We start from the raw sequence: 21,154 nt of genomic DNA on the forward strand, positions 1-21,154 counted from the left end.
GGGTTTAACTGTTTAAAATGTACTGCAGGTGTAAAGGGAACAGTCACAATTTATCCTAAGGAGGTTGAGAGGAGATGGAGAGAAAGAGAGAGGCAGGAGGGGGAAGGGAAGAAGCACGTGGTAACCGGCACAGTCTCATCGTCCTCTGTGCAGCATTTGTGTTTGTGAAGCACAGCAGCCATTTTGGTCTGCAGCCCTCTTTGTCTGCTGTAAAAAGGTGAAAATAGAAAACTGAAACTATTATGTCAGGCTACATTTAAGTGCACTGTAAGTAACACAGACAGAGAGACTGAAGTATGTAGAAAAAATAAGTAGAAAACCAGCAAAACCATAAAGCTAGAGATAAATGTTGTATAACAAACAACTAGAGGCTGAATCTGACTGAACAACAAATGCAGTTACACAGGACAACTGAACTAAATTATATTGAAATCTAATTAATCTGTAATTAATTATTCAGTATCTTGTGAGCATTACATAGCAACTGAGTGGATTTTCTTCTTTCCACATGATCCTCTGTGAGTTTTTTTTTTTTAAATATGATAGCTCTGTGCTGTTTTGGCACAAATAACCCTGTTATTATTGCAGCGCCTGTCATGAGAAAAATAATAACTGACTTTTCTTTTTTCCACATTTGGTGAAAATTAGACTTCACTTTAGATGTAAGGTCCATAGTGCTTTTTTTAAATATTATGGTTATTGCATGAGTGGTGACTTACTATTGGCATAACGTAATTAAAGATAATCCTTCAGCAGTTCTGTTTGTTTCATGTTCTCCACTTTTGAATGAAAGTTGTGGATCTTTATTGTCTGGTGTCTATAGTCTGTTTTGTTTTAAATATATATTGTTATTTATATATACTTATATCTTGAGGTCAGGGTTTGTGCATATAAAAATCCAAGTTCAAAAATCTCAAACCATGAAGTTAATTGTGTTAACCCACATACCCTCTGGAAGCAGTCTGCCATTATTATACGCCTACATCTGTGTCTGCTTTACCTGTTTTTAACTGTCTTTACTCCATTATGTCTTTCCTGTTTATGCTGGTGGCATTTTTTACTGAGTGCCATAAATTCTTTTGTCTCCTTAGGGGTCAAAGCTCACAGAAATGTCTTTGCAACCACTTAAATCATTCAACGAGTTTTATACCATTTACTAAATCCGTATGTTCTTTTATCCTTCTCCTTTTTAAGATCCCTCCCTTGAAGCTGCCATCAGCCATTTTAGAACCTTCAAACCTACACAAACCTTTGGTTATTACTTTGATAAACTTCCTACTAGCCACAAAACTTTAATCACATGCAGAAGCTCTTGGTTCCCACAGATCTAAGCTGTTTCTATGTGTCCTGACTTCCTTGCCAGGCTGTCTGGTGAGCAGCTGTGTGCTCATGTTTATGCCTCTGGGGGCTATCAACACATTGTGTGTTGTCTTTGAAGATGAGGATGTATATATTTAAGTCCCCTGTTGTATTTCTTTTACAGTATTGGCCAGATAGCTGAGATATTTGGGACTTATAAGTATGTCATAATATCCTTTGGGCAGACAGTGTAATATATTGAACATGATACTAACAGGGAAAAGATAAAAGCTACAGATCTCTCAAAAATAACGCTAAAAAAACCCAGTGTGTTCTGTCCCTGTGGGAGAGTTCATTTATTGCTTCATGGAAGTATACACCTTTAAAATTTGCAGTATATGGGTAAGAAATTTGAGAAAATATATTAAAAAGCAAGCACACATAAAGTGTACATATATTTATTTTAACCATTCAAATTTAATTATTAACTTAAGTTAAAGTGGTGTGAAATTGTAGCTGGACGCCACTCTTTATCAGTTATTCTGTCTACAGCACTCTTTCATTTTCCTCCTGATCTCGTTTTCTGCATCCCTCCCCTCCCCCTCTCCAGCTGCACCACTCTGCTGCAGAGAGAGGAAAAAAAGACACACAGAGAAAGGGAGAGGAAGATTGCTCAATGTAGGACATTTTGTCCAGTCTATAAAAAGGAATAACAAACCATTGGGTGTCTTTTCATCTCTGTGTTTGGCTGCTATGTTTGTGACAAGAAGAAAAATCTCTTTTGTCCCACTTTTCTGCCAATTGCCAAGAGATTTGTTTGTACCCAGCAGTCTATAAATGTCTGCTTTATCTGAACATGTTATGAGTGTGAATGTGCACGTGTGTGAGAGCATCATTTCCCATCTCCTCTTCTGCTGGCTATTCATCCTCCATATTGTTTTTTCTAGCTCCTTTTTTTGCTATCCCTGTTAAGCTGCAGGAAGCAGGGTGGGATGCAAGTAAAGGAGGTGGGATGTGTTACCATAGCAACAAGCTGACTCACGGGCAGGACTGTACCATTTTTTATGATGCCACAGGGGTTCAGCAGCAGATGTACCCTCTGGTACTTACTGGCTTTTTAGATTTGTGGCTAGAATGAGGAAAGGAAACACCCCTGTTATGGGAAAATAGGTGCAGCATCCTCAGACCTTGGGTGGCTAATGATGGAGAAAGGGGAGGGAGATTGGGCTGTCATGGCTGTTTGTGATATTTTTTCTAATCTGTGCTACCCTGTGTGTTTTCTCACAACCCGTTTCAGCAAAATGTTGTCTCTGATGACTGTAATTCAACTGTGAATGACCCACTGAATGACCTGATTTCTATTTAATTGTTTTTGTATGGCTTTTTAAAAGGAACAACAGCATTTTGGTGTCCTTTTGTCATTTCTTTGTGCACTGGCTGAGCTGTTTTGTGTTTCTAAGCAACACTGATCATGTATTACTTCCTGAAATGTGTTCATATGCATAAATGGCAAGGTTATATAATGTACAGTTTAATGTATAATCCCAGTGTAATGAAAAGCAGTTGATGCTTTGCTTTGTCTTAGAAGCTCAGAGCTCCCCCGCTAAGATACTCATCACACATGTCAGATGTGACAAACATGGGGCACAGTGCAAAGAATCTCATTAATATGGCATGGATTTAGCTCGCCATCGCCTTGAGGCCCTCTGCTGTTGTTATAGGGGTAGTGGCAGTTTTTCCACCAGTGCAGTGGTGTGATTTGATTCCTTTGACCTATTATCCCTCAGTAATGATCACACTGGTGTTCCTATTTGGGCTAAAATGGTTGTTGTAGTATCCAAGCATGTATGTGCTTCTGTTGAAAGAGGTTAGCTGATTGTTTTGCCTGTAAATTGTTTCATGAATACTGATCAAAATGGATATTTTAGCTAAAACTGCTTGTGACAATGGTCTGTTTACTGTTATTACATATCCAACAGAGGTTATTTTTATGTTATATCACCTGATTTATTTTCTGTTTTTTACAATAGTATCATCTGTTTTGGTTTTGATTTTTGTTAAACTAACAATATATATATATATACTTTAAGATTGTATCTGTGAATATCCCTTCTCTCTCCTTCACTTTCATACTCACATTGGATCTTTTTATTAATACATACTTCAGACTCTGAGTATTAGATTGATACTATGTTCCAGTCTTTTATCATTTAAGGTTACAGCCTCCTTAATGCTTAATACTGTTTGAAAATACGGCACTTATTTTTATACATTTTAAGATGGTATGAGGAAAACTTGTATCATGCTTTGTATTTGTTTTCTTTTTTCTGTCTTTTGATGTTTGGTACAGTACATTGTGATGAGCATTTAATCATATCATTACTTCCCGTGTAGAAATTTAATAGTTTGTGCACACACAGAGCAGATAACACAGTCTATCTGAATAAATAGTTATTACACTGTTATTCACTGCACATCATTATAACACCAGTTTATAGTTAGTTAGTTAGTACGATTAGTACTTTATGACTCACCACACAATCTTTTCACCCTGTTTTTTGTTTGTTTGTTTGTTTGTTTGTTTGTTTGTTTTTTGTAATGGTAAGTATGCTGGTTACCGTTCTCCCCACAGCCAGACTCTGGATAAAGACACCAGTCTAACTGATATCTTGTCTCTCTTGTTTTTCTCTTTCATGTTTTCTTTCCACTCATTGCTCTGCGCTGTTCCTGTTTCCTACCTCAATCCTGTCAAATCATGACTCACCAAATAAGGTAAGAAATATTTTTTATTCTTCTTGTACACTATTGCCATCAAAGACATACATCAGTGCAAATTCTTCTGATTAAACAAGCAGGACAGAGTACTGATGCACTCACACAGGCACATCTTTTCAATCACATACAAAAACAGACTTTAAACACAAAATGGAACAATAACTTATTTTGCTGCAGTGTCCAAACACCACATAAGCAGATAATCATTCTTTGTTTGTTTGTTTTTGGGGTTTTTTACAAGCAACACATCTCTTTGCATACCTCACAAAACATTTACCTCCACTGATTCAATCAGGCATCCATGGATGTGGCTTTTGTGACATCTGAGCACGTGTGACGGTGTGACTGGTTTATTGCTTAAGTAGGTTATCAATAAAACATAATTTGATTGTTGACTGGGGGCAAACACTTAATTACATTAATGCGCTCATAATTTAAGATCTCACTATAGATTAGTAAGCCATCAGCTCCGTTATAGATTTTAAAGGCCTCAAAGTGTTTTACATTTAAATAGGATATTTGTGTAAGCTCAGTATCTCTCACTGTAAACAAGTTAATTTGGTTTAAGGAATGTATTAGCAGGGAAGACCAGCTGCTACAGATCTCATGCCAGAATGAAGGTGCACGGATTATGCTGTCCAGTACCAAGAACTTTAGTCACTGGATTGATACTCTGGACCATCAACCACTATATAAATAAGAAACCATTGCATCATAGTGATTAAATAGGATATTGCAATCCAAATGATGAAGTATAGCTCAAGTAATAGGACAATAACCTACTAATGATGGCAATGTCTGTCTGTTTAGAATGATCAATTATCACTAGCTTGTTTTCAGTATTCTATTACCAGAAATTCACTCAAACTTAGTTAGGAGATATCAAAATAAAGATCAATAAACTGTTCTGCTGATTCAGCGCCTGGAGTGGGTGTATTGGATTTTATTTCATGAGGTGTCCTGTTTATGTTGCATTACACAGATAGGTATGGCTTTTATCAAGCCTGCCTTATCCTCCTAGGACCTGGCGTCCACATATTTGGACAACACATTTTGGGTTATTTAGACCAAAATACTCAATTTTGCTCCACAAGGGCCTGATATTCACTTACGAGGACATTATATTGCTGCTGTTCGATCAAAATTTTATACGAATATCCTCATATGTGGATCTAATTTTTCCTAGAAAGAAAAATCAGGTAAAAAAAAATATCTGGTAATTCTTTGTCTTTACATTCATCAGGTCCCAATCAGCCCAAATAGCGAAGAGAAATTAAAATTGCATGCCATGAAAGAGTTCGGGTCTTAGGAGGTTATAGAAGGCAGGCTTGCCTCTCTTCTGATATAGAAGAGGGTCCAAAGTAACAGAAATATGCCACAGGGTCACAAACTGTTCCCGCCAAAAGGACTATAAAGTTGTCACAACACCTGCCTACAAATAATTAAAGGTGCTGCTTTACAGTAATGGTATTTACATGACTTAATGCATTAAAAAGCATTGTTTTTTTCATGTGGGGTCACATGATCTATCAGAGGGGCATGAATTAATAATATTCTCACATATCTCTAAATGTCAGAACAATGCACTGATCAATACAACATGTAAAGGGATTTTAGTCATGATTTCTAAATATTAATCATGTTCAAGTCTTCTTTGTTGTCAAATCTGCAGTTGATGGAATGAGTAAAAACAATTCAGCAGCAAATATCTGCATTTATTAATAATCTAGTTAATGTAATCCTGATTAACAAAGGATGAATAAAAATAAAATGGTGTTTTAAGAGTGATTATTTAAAAATGGAAAATGGTCTCAGAAACCTGAATATACTGGGCTTTAATGGAATGTGTCTGCAACTCTAAGTATAGAGAAGTTCTGCAATAAGTATAAAAACATACAGTATCATGTTTTGACATAAGGAGAAATGCCTTGGAAGATTCCACAGATGTATATTATTCACATTTTGGTGATTTTTACTTTTTAAAAGTGTAAAGAAATGTTCATATATGTACATCTGAAACTACTATTGAAAATTACATATTATAGTGAACGCCAACTAAACAAAAAAACACAACTTTGCATTAAAAACATTTAAGTTCTCAAATAAAAATTAAAAACTACACTTCTGAAATAAAACAACTGAGCAGATGTCAGTGTTTTTCTTTTTGTTAAGTTTTTGTTTTTTGTTGAAATTTGTCATTACAGTCCGAGATGCATGTGCTTTTTTAAGACTTTGTACATCTACATGCCAGTGAGTCAACTACCTTCAAAAAGTGTTGTATTATATTTGTAATAGTTGTTCTGAATAGCTTAAATCATACCTCTGTTAAATACCCTCCGTATTATTATACTTCAGAAGACTAAAAGTAAGAATGAAGCTACTGAGAACTAAGCTTAAATCTTAAGCTTAAATCAGTAAACAATAAACTGAAAGGAGAAACTTTGGAAACTAACGTAAAATAAATGGAATTGAAAACTTGAACTTTATTTCATTAAGCTACAGTTAGTTAATGTAGATTCATAGTAGTAGGTATACTACTACTGTCATTAGTCTTTCACTGGTATTATTTAATGAAAACTGAGGTAATATTTCCATATTTATATAGTGACTATATAGGAGAGTATCCAGCTTCCCATCCTGTGTGTGATGTAGAAACTGATCCATTGATCAGCATTAGCTGTGTACTGTGTGCTGGACAGTGAACACATGGAATATGGGGATTTTTAAGAGTGATTTCATTTGCAGAACTTTGCTTCCAGTTGTGTAAATCACAATTTCACTTTTAATAAATGTCCTTGCAGATTTGATTCAATAACTTGAATTTACTAGCAGCTAAATACCAACCACGATAATTTGGCAACCACAACCACAACAACTTTTGTTGAACAAGAACTGGTTTCAGAATTTTTAAGTTATCTTATGTCTCCGAGCCTTGGTTTTGCCCCATGACTAAATACCATAATATTAATATAACATTTAATACTTTATGTGGCCAGATATTTTTTAAATAAACATCTAACCATACATTTTAAGCTTTTTATTTTACTGTTCTTTCACCTTTTATGTTTATGTTTACAGTTATTTATTTATATAGCACATTTTATTACAACAGTAGTGTTAGCCAAAGTGCTGTACAAAGATACAAATTACAGGTTAAAATGACTTAAAATACTATGTGTGCTGTAAACACACATTATCTACATGTGTGTTTACAGCAGTAAAATTTCATGGGTTCTGCTTGTGACGCAGTCTAGTCCTGTGTATTTTTGTGTACAGCTGAAAAAAATATCGAGTAGGCTGAGGTTTTATTTTCCAGGCCCGTCTTCAGTGGGAGCCTTGTAAGCTGGCTGTCTCTTCAGCAGCATGCAGCAGCAGCAGTTGGCCGCCTGTGTGGCGCTGTCCACACTGGTGGTGCTGAAAATAGCTCCAAAGAGCTCCCCCTCCTCCTTCTCTCTCACACTGACTCTCTACATCTCCCTCTGTCGCCCACTTCTTATTAGAGAACACGACTATTTCCAATACTACAGCTTTACTCTTTCTTGTTTTTCGTATCGTACTGTAGGTATTTTTAATTGATGTGTTTGCAGTTTTTGTTAATTAATGTCGGCGTTTTGTACAATATTTAATATTGAGGGTTGTATTTTAAGCGCATAATGGCTATTTTCAGTAAAGGGATGGCGCACATAGATAGGGATGTCTATAAAAATCTCTAAAATTATTTGTGAATAGTTTTAAGTGTAGTATGAGTGTAGCATGATGCTCGCTCTCTATTAGTGTGTGTGAGAGAGAGAGGATCAGGCTGTGTTCATGTGGTGAGACAGAGAGAGAGAGAGAGCGGCTTCCCACGTCATCAACGCTCCCCTCCCCTCGCACTTGCTCTACCGACCTCCATACGGGTATTTTACGTTGGCTGCCGTCAGAATTATTTCTCTGAGGCGTGAGTTACTGTCTGCAGGCTGCACTAGCTTGCTCTGGCCACAGGAAGGCAACGAAGAGCCTTGTCTGCCACAAAAGCTAGTGCATGCAGGCAGGTACATACAGGCAAGATGATTAACAAGAGTAAGATACATGTATCAATGGATTAATGCAAATCATTATATTAATAATTTTGAAGTGATCACTCACTGAGTAGCTCCGATGAGGCTATACATATTCATCTATCAGCTATTAATAATAGCATAAAAAGATAGAAATATAATCACTGGATTATGTAGAATTATATTTATAGCCCCCAAAAAACATTTTAAAGATGACTGCAGATGCTGGATATACGGTTTCATTCATAGTAACTAACGATGTTTGATAATGTGTTTAATAATGGGAAATTCGATTATTTTTTTGTGGCTCTTGCTTTTGCGTCACTCCTTTGAAGATGTTCAGTGATGCCATGATTGGTGGAAATAGCTGTACTGCTCCCACCAATGAAATCCCGAGCTGTACAAAGAGATCTACTCCGTCTCACCGAGTAGCATCACCCTCTTAACCGTTACAATGTTCTGCACTGGAGGGGGAGGATGCATATCCAGACACAAAGCATGACTTTCACTGTTATGTCTGAGGACGCATCTACCTTGGATTATAAACCTTCTATACTTAATCGGTCGAAAAGTTGGGACTGGAGTGAAAAGATATGGGATATACTGAACGTGAAATGATGTGGAACAGATTACCGACATGGCAGGTGTTTTTGTGGTGGCATCATTTCTTTCTTTTGTGGACTACAATAGACGGACAGACTCGCTACAGCATACCAGAAGAACTAAAACAGGGCTCTGTGGTAGGAAATATAGCCAAAGATTTGGGTTTGGTTGTGTCTGAACTGCATAGGCGTAAATTGCGGTTAACTTCGGAAGCTGGTAAGCAGTATTTTAGTGTGGACTTGGGGAAGGGAGAACTGGTGGTCACCGATAGAATAGATAGGGAGGAAATGTGTGGGCAAAAACCATCGTGTTTATTGCCTCTGGAACTAGTTATTGATAACCCTCTACAGCTGCACAGAGTCGAAATTGAAATACAGGACACCAATGATAATTCTCCTAGTTTTCTTACAAAAGAAAAGGTGGTAAAAATTGCAGAGCTGGTAAATCCAGGTGCGCGATTTCCTTTAGAAAGTGCGCAGGATCCCGATGTCGGCGTTAATTCTGTGCGTTCTTACATACTAACCAAAAACGACAATTTCAAACTGACTGTTAAAAATCACAAGGACGGAAGGAAGATCCCTGAATTAGTGCTTGAAAAACCTCTTGATCGAGAAAAGATGCCTGTACATAATCTCATCCTCACCGCTGTAGATGGTGGAGATCCGGTGCGTTCAGGGACATCTGAAATTACAGTTATAGTACTTGACAACAATGACAATGCGCCCCAGTTTGAAAAACAAGTGTATGAGACTAATGTTAGTGAGAAAGCAACACCCGGGACTGAAATACTGCACGTTAAGGCCACGGATGCAGACGAAGGAGTAAATGGAGAAATCGAATATTTTTTTGCAGAACAAACATCGGATTTGATTTTGTCGTTATTTGCCATTGAATCTTCTACTGGAACTATAGTTGTTAGAGGAAATTTAGACCATGAAACAAACTCTTTACATAGATTTGATATTACTGCCAAAGACAAAGGAAATCCTCAGATGGATGGGCACTGTGGGATCGAAATTAAAATACTTGACATTAACGACAATAATCCTGAAATCATTGTTACGTCTTTAACATCGCCTGTTCCAGAAGACTCTGCAGTCGGGACAGTTATTGCATTAATAAGTGCAAAAGACCCAGATTCTGGTGACAATGGCAAAGTTTTACTGACCTTATCCCCCAAATCCCCCTTTAAGTTAAACCCTTCCGTTTCTAACCATTATTCATTAGTGACAAATGGGCGACTTGACCGTGAAAAAAACGCCCAATATAGAGTTAAAATAAGTGCTTCTGACTCAGGAAACCCCGCATTAACAAGTGAAAAGATAATACTCGTTGAATTGTCAGATGTAAATGACAACCCACCAATTTTCTCCAAGCCCTCTTATCTCATTTATGTAAAAGAAAACCATCCTCCTGGGAAAATTTTGTGCTCTGTGTCCGCAACTGATCCTGATGCCGGTGAAAACGCAAAGATCTCTTACTCTATACTGGACTCTAAAGTGCAGGATGTTTCTGTCTCATCGTATGTTTACATTAACTCAGATAACGGCAGCATCTACAGCATGCACTCGTTTGACTATGAGAAACTGAAGGTGTTTCAGATTCAGGTCCAGGCAAAGGATCAGGGCTCTCCGTCTCTCAGCAGCAACGCCACTGTCCATGTTTTTATCCTGGACCAGAACGACAATGCCCCCGCTGTTATTTACCCCTCCTCCGCTGCCATGGGCTCCCTCTCTCATCAGAGGATGCCTCGCTCGGCGAAAGCGGGTCACCTGGTTACCAAGGTGACGGCCGTGGACGCTGACTCGGGCCATAACGCCTGGATCTCCTACAGACTGGCGGAGGCCACAGACGCCTCTCTCTTCACTGTCAATCTGTACACAGGGGAGGTGAGGACTAAACGCGCTGTGTCCGAGCAGGACGACTCCTCTCAGAGGCTGCTTATAGAGATCAAGGACGACGGGGAACCGATCCAGTCCTCCACAGTCACGGTGTCCATCATACTGGAGGACGGCCTCCATGAGCCCATCTCAGACCTCCGACATAAAGCGGCCGAGCCCAGCAAGAAAACTGGGAGAATCACCCTTTATTTGATTCTCTCTCTGGCCTCGGTGTCCGTGCTGTCTCTGGTCACTTTCCTCATCTTAGCGGTTAAATGCATCAGGAACAGCAGGAGCAGCAGCACGTGCTGCATGAGACGGACCGACTCTGATGATTACAAGAACCCCAACAGAAATCTGCAGATTCAGCTCAACACTGATGGACCTATAAAATACGTGGAGGTCCTGGGAGGAGACATGCTGTCTCAGAGTCAGTCCTTCAGGTCCTGTATGTCTCCAATGTCAGAGTACAGCGATTTCACTCTGATTAAACCCAGCAGCACCACAGACTTTAAGGAGGTGATCAGTGTTCTGGATGCGTCTTTACCCGACAGCACCTGGACCTTTGAGAGCCAGCAGGTGAGCATAGAATACTAAAAGAAGTGATAAGTAAAAATTTGAAATATCACTGAATTTAAGTTAAGTTTTGAATGAGTAAATAGCTTCTTGTAAACTTAAAGACTGTACTAAATATTGTAGAAAACCAACGGTGATTTGTTTTTTCAGTCTACTAGCAACATTAGATGTAGGCTATGAGTTCTTTTGAGCAGAATATGGATAATGCAAATCTAATATTCGTGGTTAGAGTAAACTCTTTCAATAAACCCTAAACAGTGCACAAAGGCTCTTCCAAATTGTTCCTCACCGTGAAGGTGGACAGCGACGCTTATTGGAATGCATGCCCTGTTTGAAACACAAATACATTTTACACGTGGCACATGTGGTACAGACATGCAGTTAAATGGGATGCCCATTAATTACACATCTTCCACTGAATTTCGTTGACTGGATTAATTGATAATGGAATAGTAGAAAAGCAACGGTGATTTTTTTTTTCAATCTACTGGCAATGTTAGATGTAGGCTCAGAGTTCTTTTGAGCACAAATATAGATAACAAAACGCAAGCGAGCAGATAACAATATATTTTAAGGTTTCCATATTTAAATGACACACTGTGATGTTTTATTCCCATCTATTATTCGTTGTTAAAGTCTTTCAATAAACCTGGAACAGTGCACAAAGGCACTTCCAAATAGTTCAGCACCACGAAGGTGGACAGCGAGTCTTCCTGGAATGCAAGCTCTGTTTTAAAAAAAAGAATGCAGTTAAATGGGATGTCTATCGAATAAATGTCTTTCTCTAAATTATTTTATGGGATTAATTAATTAGGTTATTGTGGGGGAAAATGTTATTCTTATATTAAGTTTATAAGACTGGCTTTGTTTTTTCATTCTTATATCCAGTCATTCATCCAGTTATTCATTCATTGATGATATCGCATGCTTGCTTTACATTCTGTCAAGTCCAGTAATTCGTGATTATTGCCTGTGATCAAAGTGAATCCACAGAGAGAGAGAGGACAGATGCTGTGACATGAAGAGTGTCGATCGGGTTCCTTCTTATTGGATGACAGAGGTGGATGATGCGCACCAATAGGATTCAGAACTGTACAAAGCAATCTAGTCCCTGCCCCCATTCATTCTCGGTACTCGAACACTTACAATGAAGAGAGGCAGAGGACTGAAGGAGTAATGCGCTCATATTTTATAATGTTACGGTTTTATATGTGGCCTCAATAATATGTGGGAATGGTTCTATGGGAATCATACCTGCGATGATGGATTTACGAATTTTTCAGTGCGTTATGTCAATTGGAATTAATCTTTTATAACGGACCAAGGATGACAAAGAGAAAGGGATGTCGAAACTGGAGATGGCTGGCTCTTTGGTGGCATCATTTTTTTCTCTTGTGGAGTACAATAGACGGACAAACTCGTTACAGCATCACAGAGGAGCTAAAACAGGGCTCTGTGGTAGGAAATCTTGCCAAAGATCTGGGTTTAGGAGTATCTGAAATTTTTGACCGTAAACTGCGCGTCGCCTCCGAGGCTGGTGAGCAGTATTTCAGCGTGGATGCGGGGAAGGGCGAGCTCGTGGTGAATGACAGAATAGACAGAGAGGCTTTATGCGGACAAAGCGCCAGCTGTGTGTTACCTCTGCAGGTTGTAATTGAAGACCCGCTACAACTTTTTCGAGTTGAAGTCGATATTCAAGACATTAATGATAATGCACCGAAATTTCCATCGAATGAAATTACATTGGAAATTGCAGAATCGACAGTTGTGGGGGTTCATTTTCCACTAGAAAGCGCAATAGATCCAGATGTTGGCAGTAATTCCCTGAAGTCATATACTCTTAGTAAAGACGAATGTTTTAGTATTAGAGTGAAAGAGGTTGCTGGTGGAAGGAAGGTCCCTGAATTGATTTTAGCAAAAGTTTTAGACAGAGAAAAGAAGGCTGTTCACAAGCTTCTTTTGACCGCTCTGGATGGAGGAAGCCCGGTAAGATCTGGGACTGCACAGATAACTATTAGTGTTCTTGACAATAACGATAATGTTCCCGCTTTCGAAAAAACGTCATATAAAGTATCTGTTAGTGAAAATGCCGTAGAAGGTGCGTTAATAGTACAAACAAAAGCGACAGACATGGATGATGGCCAAAACGGTGAGATTGAATATTCGTTTGGAGCACACACATCAGATGCAATGATGTCTATTTTCATTATCGATCATATATCTGGAACCATATTTCTTAAAGGAAAGTTAGACTTCGAAGCAAATGCAAATTATGAATTAGACATAAGTGCGAAAGATAAAGGCACTCCGAGAATGGAGGGGCATTGTACTGTTCATGTGGAAGTTATAGACGTCAATGACAACGCACCAGAAATTATGCTTACCTCTCATCCTAAGCCGGTGCGAGAAGACTCCCCAAATGGAACAGTCGTGGCATTAATCAGTGCAAGAGATCTTGACTCTGGTGATAATGGTAAAGTAAGATTACAGCTCCCTAAAACCTCTCAGTTTGCCCTGAAACCTTCTTTTTCCCATAATTACGCACTGGTTACCAGCGGTCCTTTAGACCGAGAAAAAGTCTCGGAATATAATATAGAAATTACAGCCACTGATTCAGGCTCTCCTCCTCTGTCCAGTAAGAAAATCATACCGGTCACTATCATTGATGTTAATGACAATGCTCCTCTATTCACTCAGAAAACCTATAATGTGTATTTAAAAGAGAATGGAGTGCCAGGCTCTATCCTGTACTCAATATCAGCGTCTGACCTGGATTTTGGTGAAAACGCAAAGGTCTCTTACTCTATACTGGACTCTAAAGTGCAGGACGTTTCTGTTTCATCGTATGTTTACATTAACTCAGATAACGGCAGCATCTACAGCATGCACTCGTTTGACTATGAGAAACTGAAGGTGTTTCAGATTCAGGTCCAGGCAAAGGATCAGGGCTCTCCGTCTCTCAGCAGCAACGCCACTGTCCATGTTTTTATCCTGGACCAGAACGACAATGCCCCCGCTGTTATTTACCCCTCCTCCGCTGCCATGGGCTCCCTCTCTCATCAGAGGATGCCTCGCTCCGCGAAAGCGGGTCACCTGGTTACCAAGGTGACGGCCGTGGACGCTGACTCGGGCCATAACGCCTGGATCTCCTACAGACTGGCGGAGGCCACAGACGCCTCTCTCTTCACTGTCAATCTGTACACAGGGGAGGTGAGGACTAAACGCGCTGTGTCCGAGCAGGACGACTCCTCTCAGAGGCTGCTTATAGAGATCAAGGACGACGGGGAACCGATCCAGTCCTCCACAGTCACGGTGTCCATCATACTGGAGGACGGCCTCCATGAGCCCATCTCAGACCTCCGACATAAAGCGGCCGAGCCCAGCAAGAAAACTGGGAGAATCACCCTTTATTTGATTCTCTCTCTGGCCTCGGTGTCCGTGCTGTCTCTGGTCACTTTCCTTATCTTAGCGGTTAAATGCATCAGGAACAGCAGGAGCAGCAGCACGTGCTGCATGAGACGGACCGACTCTGATGATTACAAGAACCCCAACAGAAACCTGCAGATTCAGCTCAACACTGATGGACCTATAAAATACGTGGAGGTCCTGGGAGGAGACATGCTGTCTCAGAGTCAGTCCTTCAGGTCCTGTATGTCTCCAATGTCAGAGTACAGCGATTTCACTCTGATTAAACCCAGCAGCACCACAGACTTTAAGGAGGTGATCAGTGTTCTGGATGCGTCTTTACCCGACAGCACCTGGACCTTTGAGAGCCAGCAGGTGAGAAGAAAATGAAATACTTTTCTCATAATCTTTAAAACCTCACCATTTGAAGTCTGTACCATCAAAGCAGTTGATTTGATATGATGTTTTAAGTGGTTCAAAGCAAAATCGTATGCTTATATATTTGTCATGATATATTTTTTTTTCTTCACAAGACTGAAATACAAGCACATTCTTTAGACAGAGCTGTCTGAGTATTATGCACATATCGAAACCATGCGAACTGCTAATAACTTTTAATCCTCATAGGATATTTGACATATTTCAGTATTAGAGTTGTTGAATACTCAGCGCGATTTGACTGTTTGGATGTTCGATATAGGACAGTGACAAGCAATTGAACAGCTTCAAAAACAGTGCAAAAAGATGTACGTTTGTTTTCAGAATACAGCAGTGGTACATGTTTCAATTTAATCTAACATTTTACTGTAGTGAATATTATATTTAATGTTATTTCTTAGGTTTAATTTTTAAACAACTTGCCAATTTAAAGTTAATGTTATTGTAGAAACTGCAATATAAATTAAATAAGATTAATTATTGTAAGAACGCGTTAAAATAAGAAGAAAGGTGCGTATTTTTGAGTTAACTGTTCAGTATTGTTGAATTTTTCATCTGTGAGCACCCGTGTGTGTGTTCTGTGTTATAGTCTTTGTGCTGGGTCTATAATATGTCTTTCCCTTTCGTATTGGATGCGGGGTCAGTGTTGTGAGCCAATAGCATGGGAGGCTGTACAAAGAGATCTACTCCCTCCCCCATCCATCCTGCTCACTATAGCCAGTGCTTCTAGCGCGGGATGAGAAAAGGATGCGTTTAAACACTGGGATTAAATAATATACCATTATTACACTTCTCATGATGTATGAACGACTATTTATTTCGCGTTCCACGAGTGCCTCGTTTATGGATTTCTCACCAGTCTGTTTTTTTTCTAAATGATGTTTCCATGGGGAATAACGCTGAATTCTAGCGGATCGAGGATGACAAAAGAGAATGGGATACAGAGACTGGAGATGGCTGGCGCTTTGGTGGCATTATGTGTTCTTTTTATGGAGTACAGTAAACGGACAGACTCGCTACAGTATCCCAGAAGAGCTGGAAAGAGGCTCCTTGGTTGGAAATCTTGCCAAAGATTTGGGTTTAGGACTGTCAGATATTTTTAACCGTAATCTGCGTGTCGCCTCGGAGGCTGGTGAGCAGTATTTCAGCGTGGATGCGGGGAAGGGTGAGCTTTTAGTGAATGACAGAATAGACAGAGAGGCATTGTGTGGACAAAGCGCCAGCTGTGTGTTACCTCTGCAGGTTGTTATAGAAAATCCGCTACAGTTACACCGGATCGAAGTGGAAATTAAAGACGTAAATGACAATGCCCCCAGTTTTCTCAAAAGTGATCACATAATTGAAATAGCCGAATCCACAGCTGTAGGTGTTCGTTTTCCCTTAGAGATGGCAGTGGATCCCGACGTAGGGAGCAATGGATTAAAAACATACACACTAAGTAAAGATGAGTGCTTCAGTCTAAAAGTTAAAGAAATTGAAAATGGTGGGAAAATACCCGAATTAGTGTTGAATAACTCTTTAGATCGCGAGAAAAAATCCACTCACAATTTATTTCTTACTGCCATAGACGGAGGAAATCCTGTCAAGACCGGAACTTCCAAAATAATTATAACTGTGCTTGACTTCAATGACAATGTGCCATTATTCGAAAACAGTTTTTATAAAATCGCTGTTGAAGAAAACATTGCAAATGGCTCTTTTGTTATTACAACAAAAGCAACAGACATAGATGAGGGTCCGAATGGAGACATTGAGTACTCGCTTGGTGTACACACACCGCCATCAGTGGTCTCGTTGTTTTATATTGATGCTGTAAGCGGGGATATATATCTTAAACAGCAATTAGACCACGAAACTCAGACATCATATCGTATAGATATAAGTGCAACAGATAAAGGCTTCCCTAAAATGGAGGGTCGCTGCACTGTCCAGGTGGATGTATTAGACGTAAATGATAACGCACCAGAAATTGTACTCACTTCAAAATCAACTTCTGTGCCCGAAGACTCTCGCAGCGGCACTGTGGTGGCTTTGCTCAGCGTTCGTGACCTCGATTCCGGTGATAATGGCAAAGTCACGTTACAACTTCCCAAAACGTCTCCATTCACTCTGAAACCTTCGTTTTCTAATAATTACGCACTGGTTACCAACGGCCCTTTAGACCGAGAGAGATGTTCAGAGTATAATATAGAAATCAAAGCCACTGATTCAGGCTCTCCTCCTCTGTCCAGTAAGAAAATTATACCTGTCACAATCACTGATGTTAATGACAATGCTCCTGTATTCACTCAGAAAACCTATAATGTGTATTTAAAAGAGAATGGAGTGCCAGGCTCTATCCTGTACTCAGTATCAGCATCTGACCTGGATTTCGGTGAAAACTCAAAGGTCTCTTACTCTATACTGGACTCTAAAGTGCAGGACGTTTCTGTCTCATCGTATGTTTACATTAACTCAGATAACGGCAGCATCTACAGCATGCACTCGTTTGACTATGAGAAACTGAAGGTGTTTCAGATTCAGGTCCAGGCAAAGGATCAGGGCTCTCCGTCTCTCAGCAGCAACGCCACTGTCCATGTTTTTATCCTGGACCAGAACGACAATGCCCCCGCTGTTATTTACCCCTCCTCCGCTGCCATGGGCTCCCTCTCTCATCAGAGGATGCCTCGCTCCGCGAAAGCGGGTCACCTGGTTACCAAGGTGACGGCCGTGGACGCTGACTCGGGCCATAACGCCTGGATCTCCTACAGACTGGCGGAGGCCACAGACGCCTCTCTCTTTACTGTCAATCTGTACACAGGGGAGGTGAGGACTAAACGCGCTGTGTCCGAGCAGGACGACTCCTCTCAGAGGCTGCTTATAGAGATCAAGGACGACGGGGAACCGATCCAGTCCTCCACAGTCACGGTGTCCATCATACTGGAGGACGGCCTCCATGAGCCCATCTTAGACCTCCGACATAAAGCGGCCGAGCCCAGCAAGAAAACTGGGAGAATCACCCTTTATTTGATTCTCTCTCTGGCCTCGGTGTCCGTGCTGTCTCTGGTCACTTTCCTCATCTTAGCGGTTAAATGCATCAGGAACAGCAGGAGCAGCAGCACGTGCTGCATGAGACGGACTGACTCTGATGATTACAAGAACCCAAACAGAAACCTGCAGATTCAGCTCAACACTGATGGACCTATAAAGTACGTGGAGGTCCTGGGAGGAGACATGCTGTCTCAGAGTCAGTCCTTCAGATCCTGTATGTCTCCAATGTCAGAGTACAGCGATTTCACTCTGATTAAACCCAGCAGCACCACAGACTTTAAGGAGGTGATCAGTGTCCTGGATGCGTCTTTACCCGACAGCACTTGGACCTTTGAGAGCCAGCAGGTGAGCATAGAATACTAAAAGAAGTGATAAGTAAAAATTTGAAAGATCACTGATTGTGCCGCAGCAGAATTTAAAAAAAAAAGAGTCATGTTTTACTTACAAGTTTTGAATGAGTAAATAGCTTCTTGTAAACTTATAGACTGTACTAAGTAGTGTAGAAAACCAACGGTGATTTTTTTTCAGTCTACTGGCAACATTAGATGTTGGCTTTGAGTTCTTTTGAGCAGAATATAGATAATAAAGCCGCATGCGGGCAGACAACAATTTATTTTAAGGTTTGCATATTTAAATGACACACTGGGTTTTATTTCTATCTAACATTCGTGATTAGATTAAAGTCTTTCAGTAAACCCTCTAAACAGTGCACAAAGGCTCTTCCAAATTGTTCAGCACCGCGAAGGTGGACAGCGACGCTTATTGGAATGCATGCTCTGTTTGAAACACACATACATTTTACACGTGGCACATGCAGACATGCAGTTAAATGGGATGCCCATTATTTACACATCTTCCACTAAATTTCGTTGACTGGATTAATTAATAATGGAATAGCGAAATAAAAAATATTTAGTATATTAAGTGATTTATTAGTTAGTGGGATAATATGCTTTGCATTGCGTGAAGTCCAGTAATTCGTGATTACTGCCTGTGATCAAAGTGAATCCGGAGAGAGAAAATAGATGCTGTGCCTTTAAGAGTGTCGATTGGTTTCCTTCTTATTGGACGGCAGAGATGGCTGATGGGCACCAATAGGATTCAGAACTGTACAAAGCAATCTAGTCCCTGCCCCCATTCATCCTCGGTACTCGAACACTTACAATGAAGAGGGGCAGAGGACCGAAGGAGCAATGCGCTCATATTTTATAATGTTACGGTTTTATATGTGTCCTCAATAATATGTGGGAATGGTTCTATGGGAATCATACCTGCGATGATGGATTTCAGAATTTTTCAGTGCGTTATGTCAATTGGAATTAATCTTTTATAACGGACCAAGGATGACAAAGAGAAAGGGATGTCGAGACTGGAGATGGCTGGCTCTTTGGTGGCATCATTTCTTTCTCTTGTGGAGTACAATAGAAGGACAAACTCGTTACAGCATTCCAGAAGAACTAAAACAGGGGCTCAGTGGTAGGAAATCTTGCCAAAGATCTGGGTTTGGGATTATCTGAAATTTTTGACCGTAAACTGCGTGTTGCCTCCGATGCTGGTAAGCAGTATTTCAGCATGGATGCGGGGAAGGGCGAGCTCGTGGTGAATGACAGAATAGACAGAGAGGCTTTGTGTGGACAAAGCGCCAGCTGTGTGTTACCTCTGCAAGTAGTTGCTGAAAATCCTTTACAGTCTCATCGAATTGAGGTGGAAATAAGAGACATAAATGACAATGCTCCTAGTTTTCTTACCCAAGAAATTAATCTTAAAATACCAGAGTCAGTTGGTCCCGGCAGACGTTTTCCTTTAGAAAATGCAGAGGACCCCGATGTTGGGAGCAATTCTTTGAAAACGTATACTTTAAGCAAAAACGATCATTTTTCATTGAAATTCAAGGACACAAAGAGTGGTAAAGCTGTCCCAGAATTAGTGTTAGAGAAACCCTTAGACCGCGAGAAAAGTGCTTTCCATCAGCTGCTGTTGACAGCTTTAGATGGAGGAACCCCAGTCACATCGGGAACATGTAAAATCACAATTACTGTACTTGATAATAATGATAACTTTCCAGTGTTTAGTGAAAACGAGTACAAGGTTGTTCTAAAGGAGAATATCACCACGGGGACGTTTCTAGTTAAACTTACAGCAACAGACGCCGACGATGGGCTTAATGGTGAAGTTAGATATTCTTTCGGGTCCCGCACTCCTGACTCAGTGTTATCAACATTTGCAATCAATGTGGAAACAGGAGAAATTATATTAAAGGGCCCATTAGATTATGAAAGTAATAAATATTACCTTATTGATATAACTGCTAAAGACAGAGGGGTTCCCGAAATGGAGGGTCACAGTCGTGTGCAGCTGGACATAGAGGATATAAACGATAACGCTCCGGAGATTGTGCTAACTTCGGGTCCTAGTCCTGTACCCGAGGACGCACGGAGTGGCACAGTCGTGGCACTGATCAGTGCAAGAGACCTGGACTCCGGTGAAAATGGCAAAGTGACCTTACATCTTTCCAAAAGTTCCCCGTTCGCTCTGAAACCTTCCTTTTCTAATAATTATGAATTGATCACCAGCGGTCCTTTAGACCGAGAGAGATCCTCAGAGTATAATATAGAAATCAAAGCCACTGATTCAGGCTCTCCTCCTCTGTCCAGTAAGAAAATCATACCTGTCACTATCACTGATGTTAATGACAATGCTCCTGTATTCACTCAGAAAACCTATAATGTGTATTTAAAAGAGAATGGAGTACCAGGCTCTATCCTGTTCTCAGTATCAGCATCTGACCTGGATTTCGGTGAAAACGCAAAGGTCTCTTACTCTATACTGGACTCTAAAGTGCAGGACGTTTCTGTCTCATCGTATGTTTACATTAACTCAGATAACGGCAGCATCTACAGCATGCACTCGTTTGACTATGAGAAACTGAAGGTGTTTCAGATTCAGGTCCAGGCAAAGGATCAGGGCTCTCCGTCTCTCAGCAGCAACGCCACTGTCCATGTTTTTATCCTGGACCAGAACGACAATGCCCCCGCTGTTATTTACCCCTCCTCCGCTGCCATGGGCTCCCTCTCTCATCAGAGGATGCCTCGCTCCGCGAAAGCGGGTCAC

General features: G+C 40.3%; 1 protein-coding gene across 37 annotated transcripts in view; it reads left to right on the forward strand.

Moving 5' to 3' along the window:
* LOC120724149 (protocadherin gamma-C5-like) overlaps positions 1–21,154 on the forward strand; it is a 301,683-nt gene that overhangs the window by 246,482 nt on the left and 34,047 nt on the right. Inside the window, exons 1-2 of one of the 37 annotated variants that reach the window (XM_040016195.1) lie at positions 11,194–14,950; positions 18,389–19,391. The exons of 35 other annotated variants lie outside the window; for them this stretch is intronic. In XM_040016195.1, coding sequence (XP_039872129.1) covers positions 12,497–14,950; positions 18,389–18,406 — 2,472 coding nt within the window. In that variant the 5' untranslated portion in view covers positions 11,194–12,496 and the 3' untranslated portion in view covers positions 18,407–19,391. Of the gene's footprint in view, positions 1–4,071; positions 6,131–11,193; positions 14,951–18,388; positions 19,392–21,154 lie in introns of those variants that run through there. One more of the 37 variants, XM_040016196.1, reaches the window with a different exon arrangement.

This window comes from Simochromis diagramma, unplaced genomic scaffold, assembly GCF_900408965.1.
Source record: "Simochromis diagramma unplaced genomic scaffold, fSimDia1.1 OVJJ01000685.1, whole genome shotgun sequence".
NCBI lineage: Eukaryota > Metazoa > Chordata > Actinopteri > Cichliformes > Cichlidae > Simochromis > Simochromis diagramma.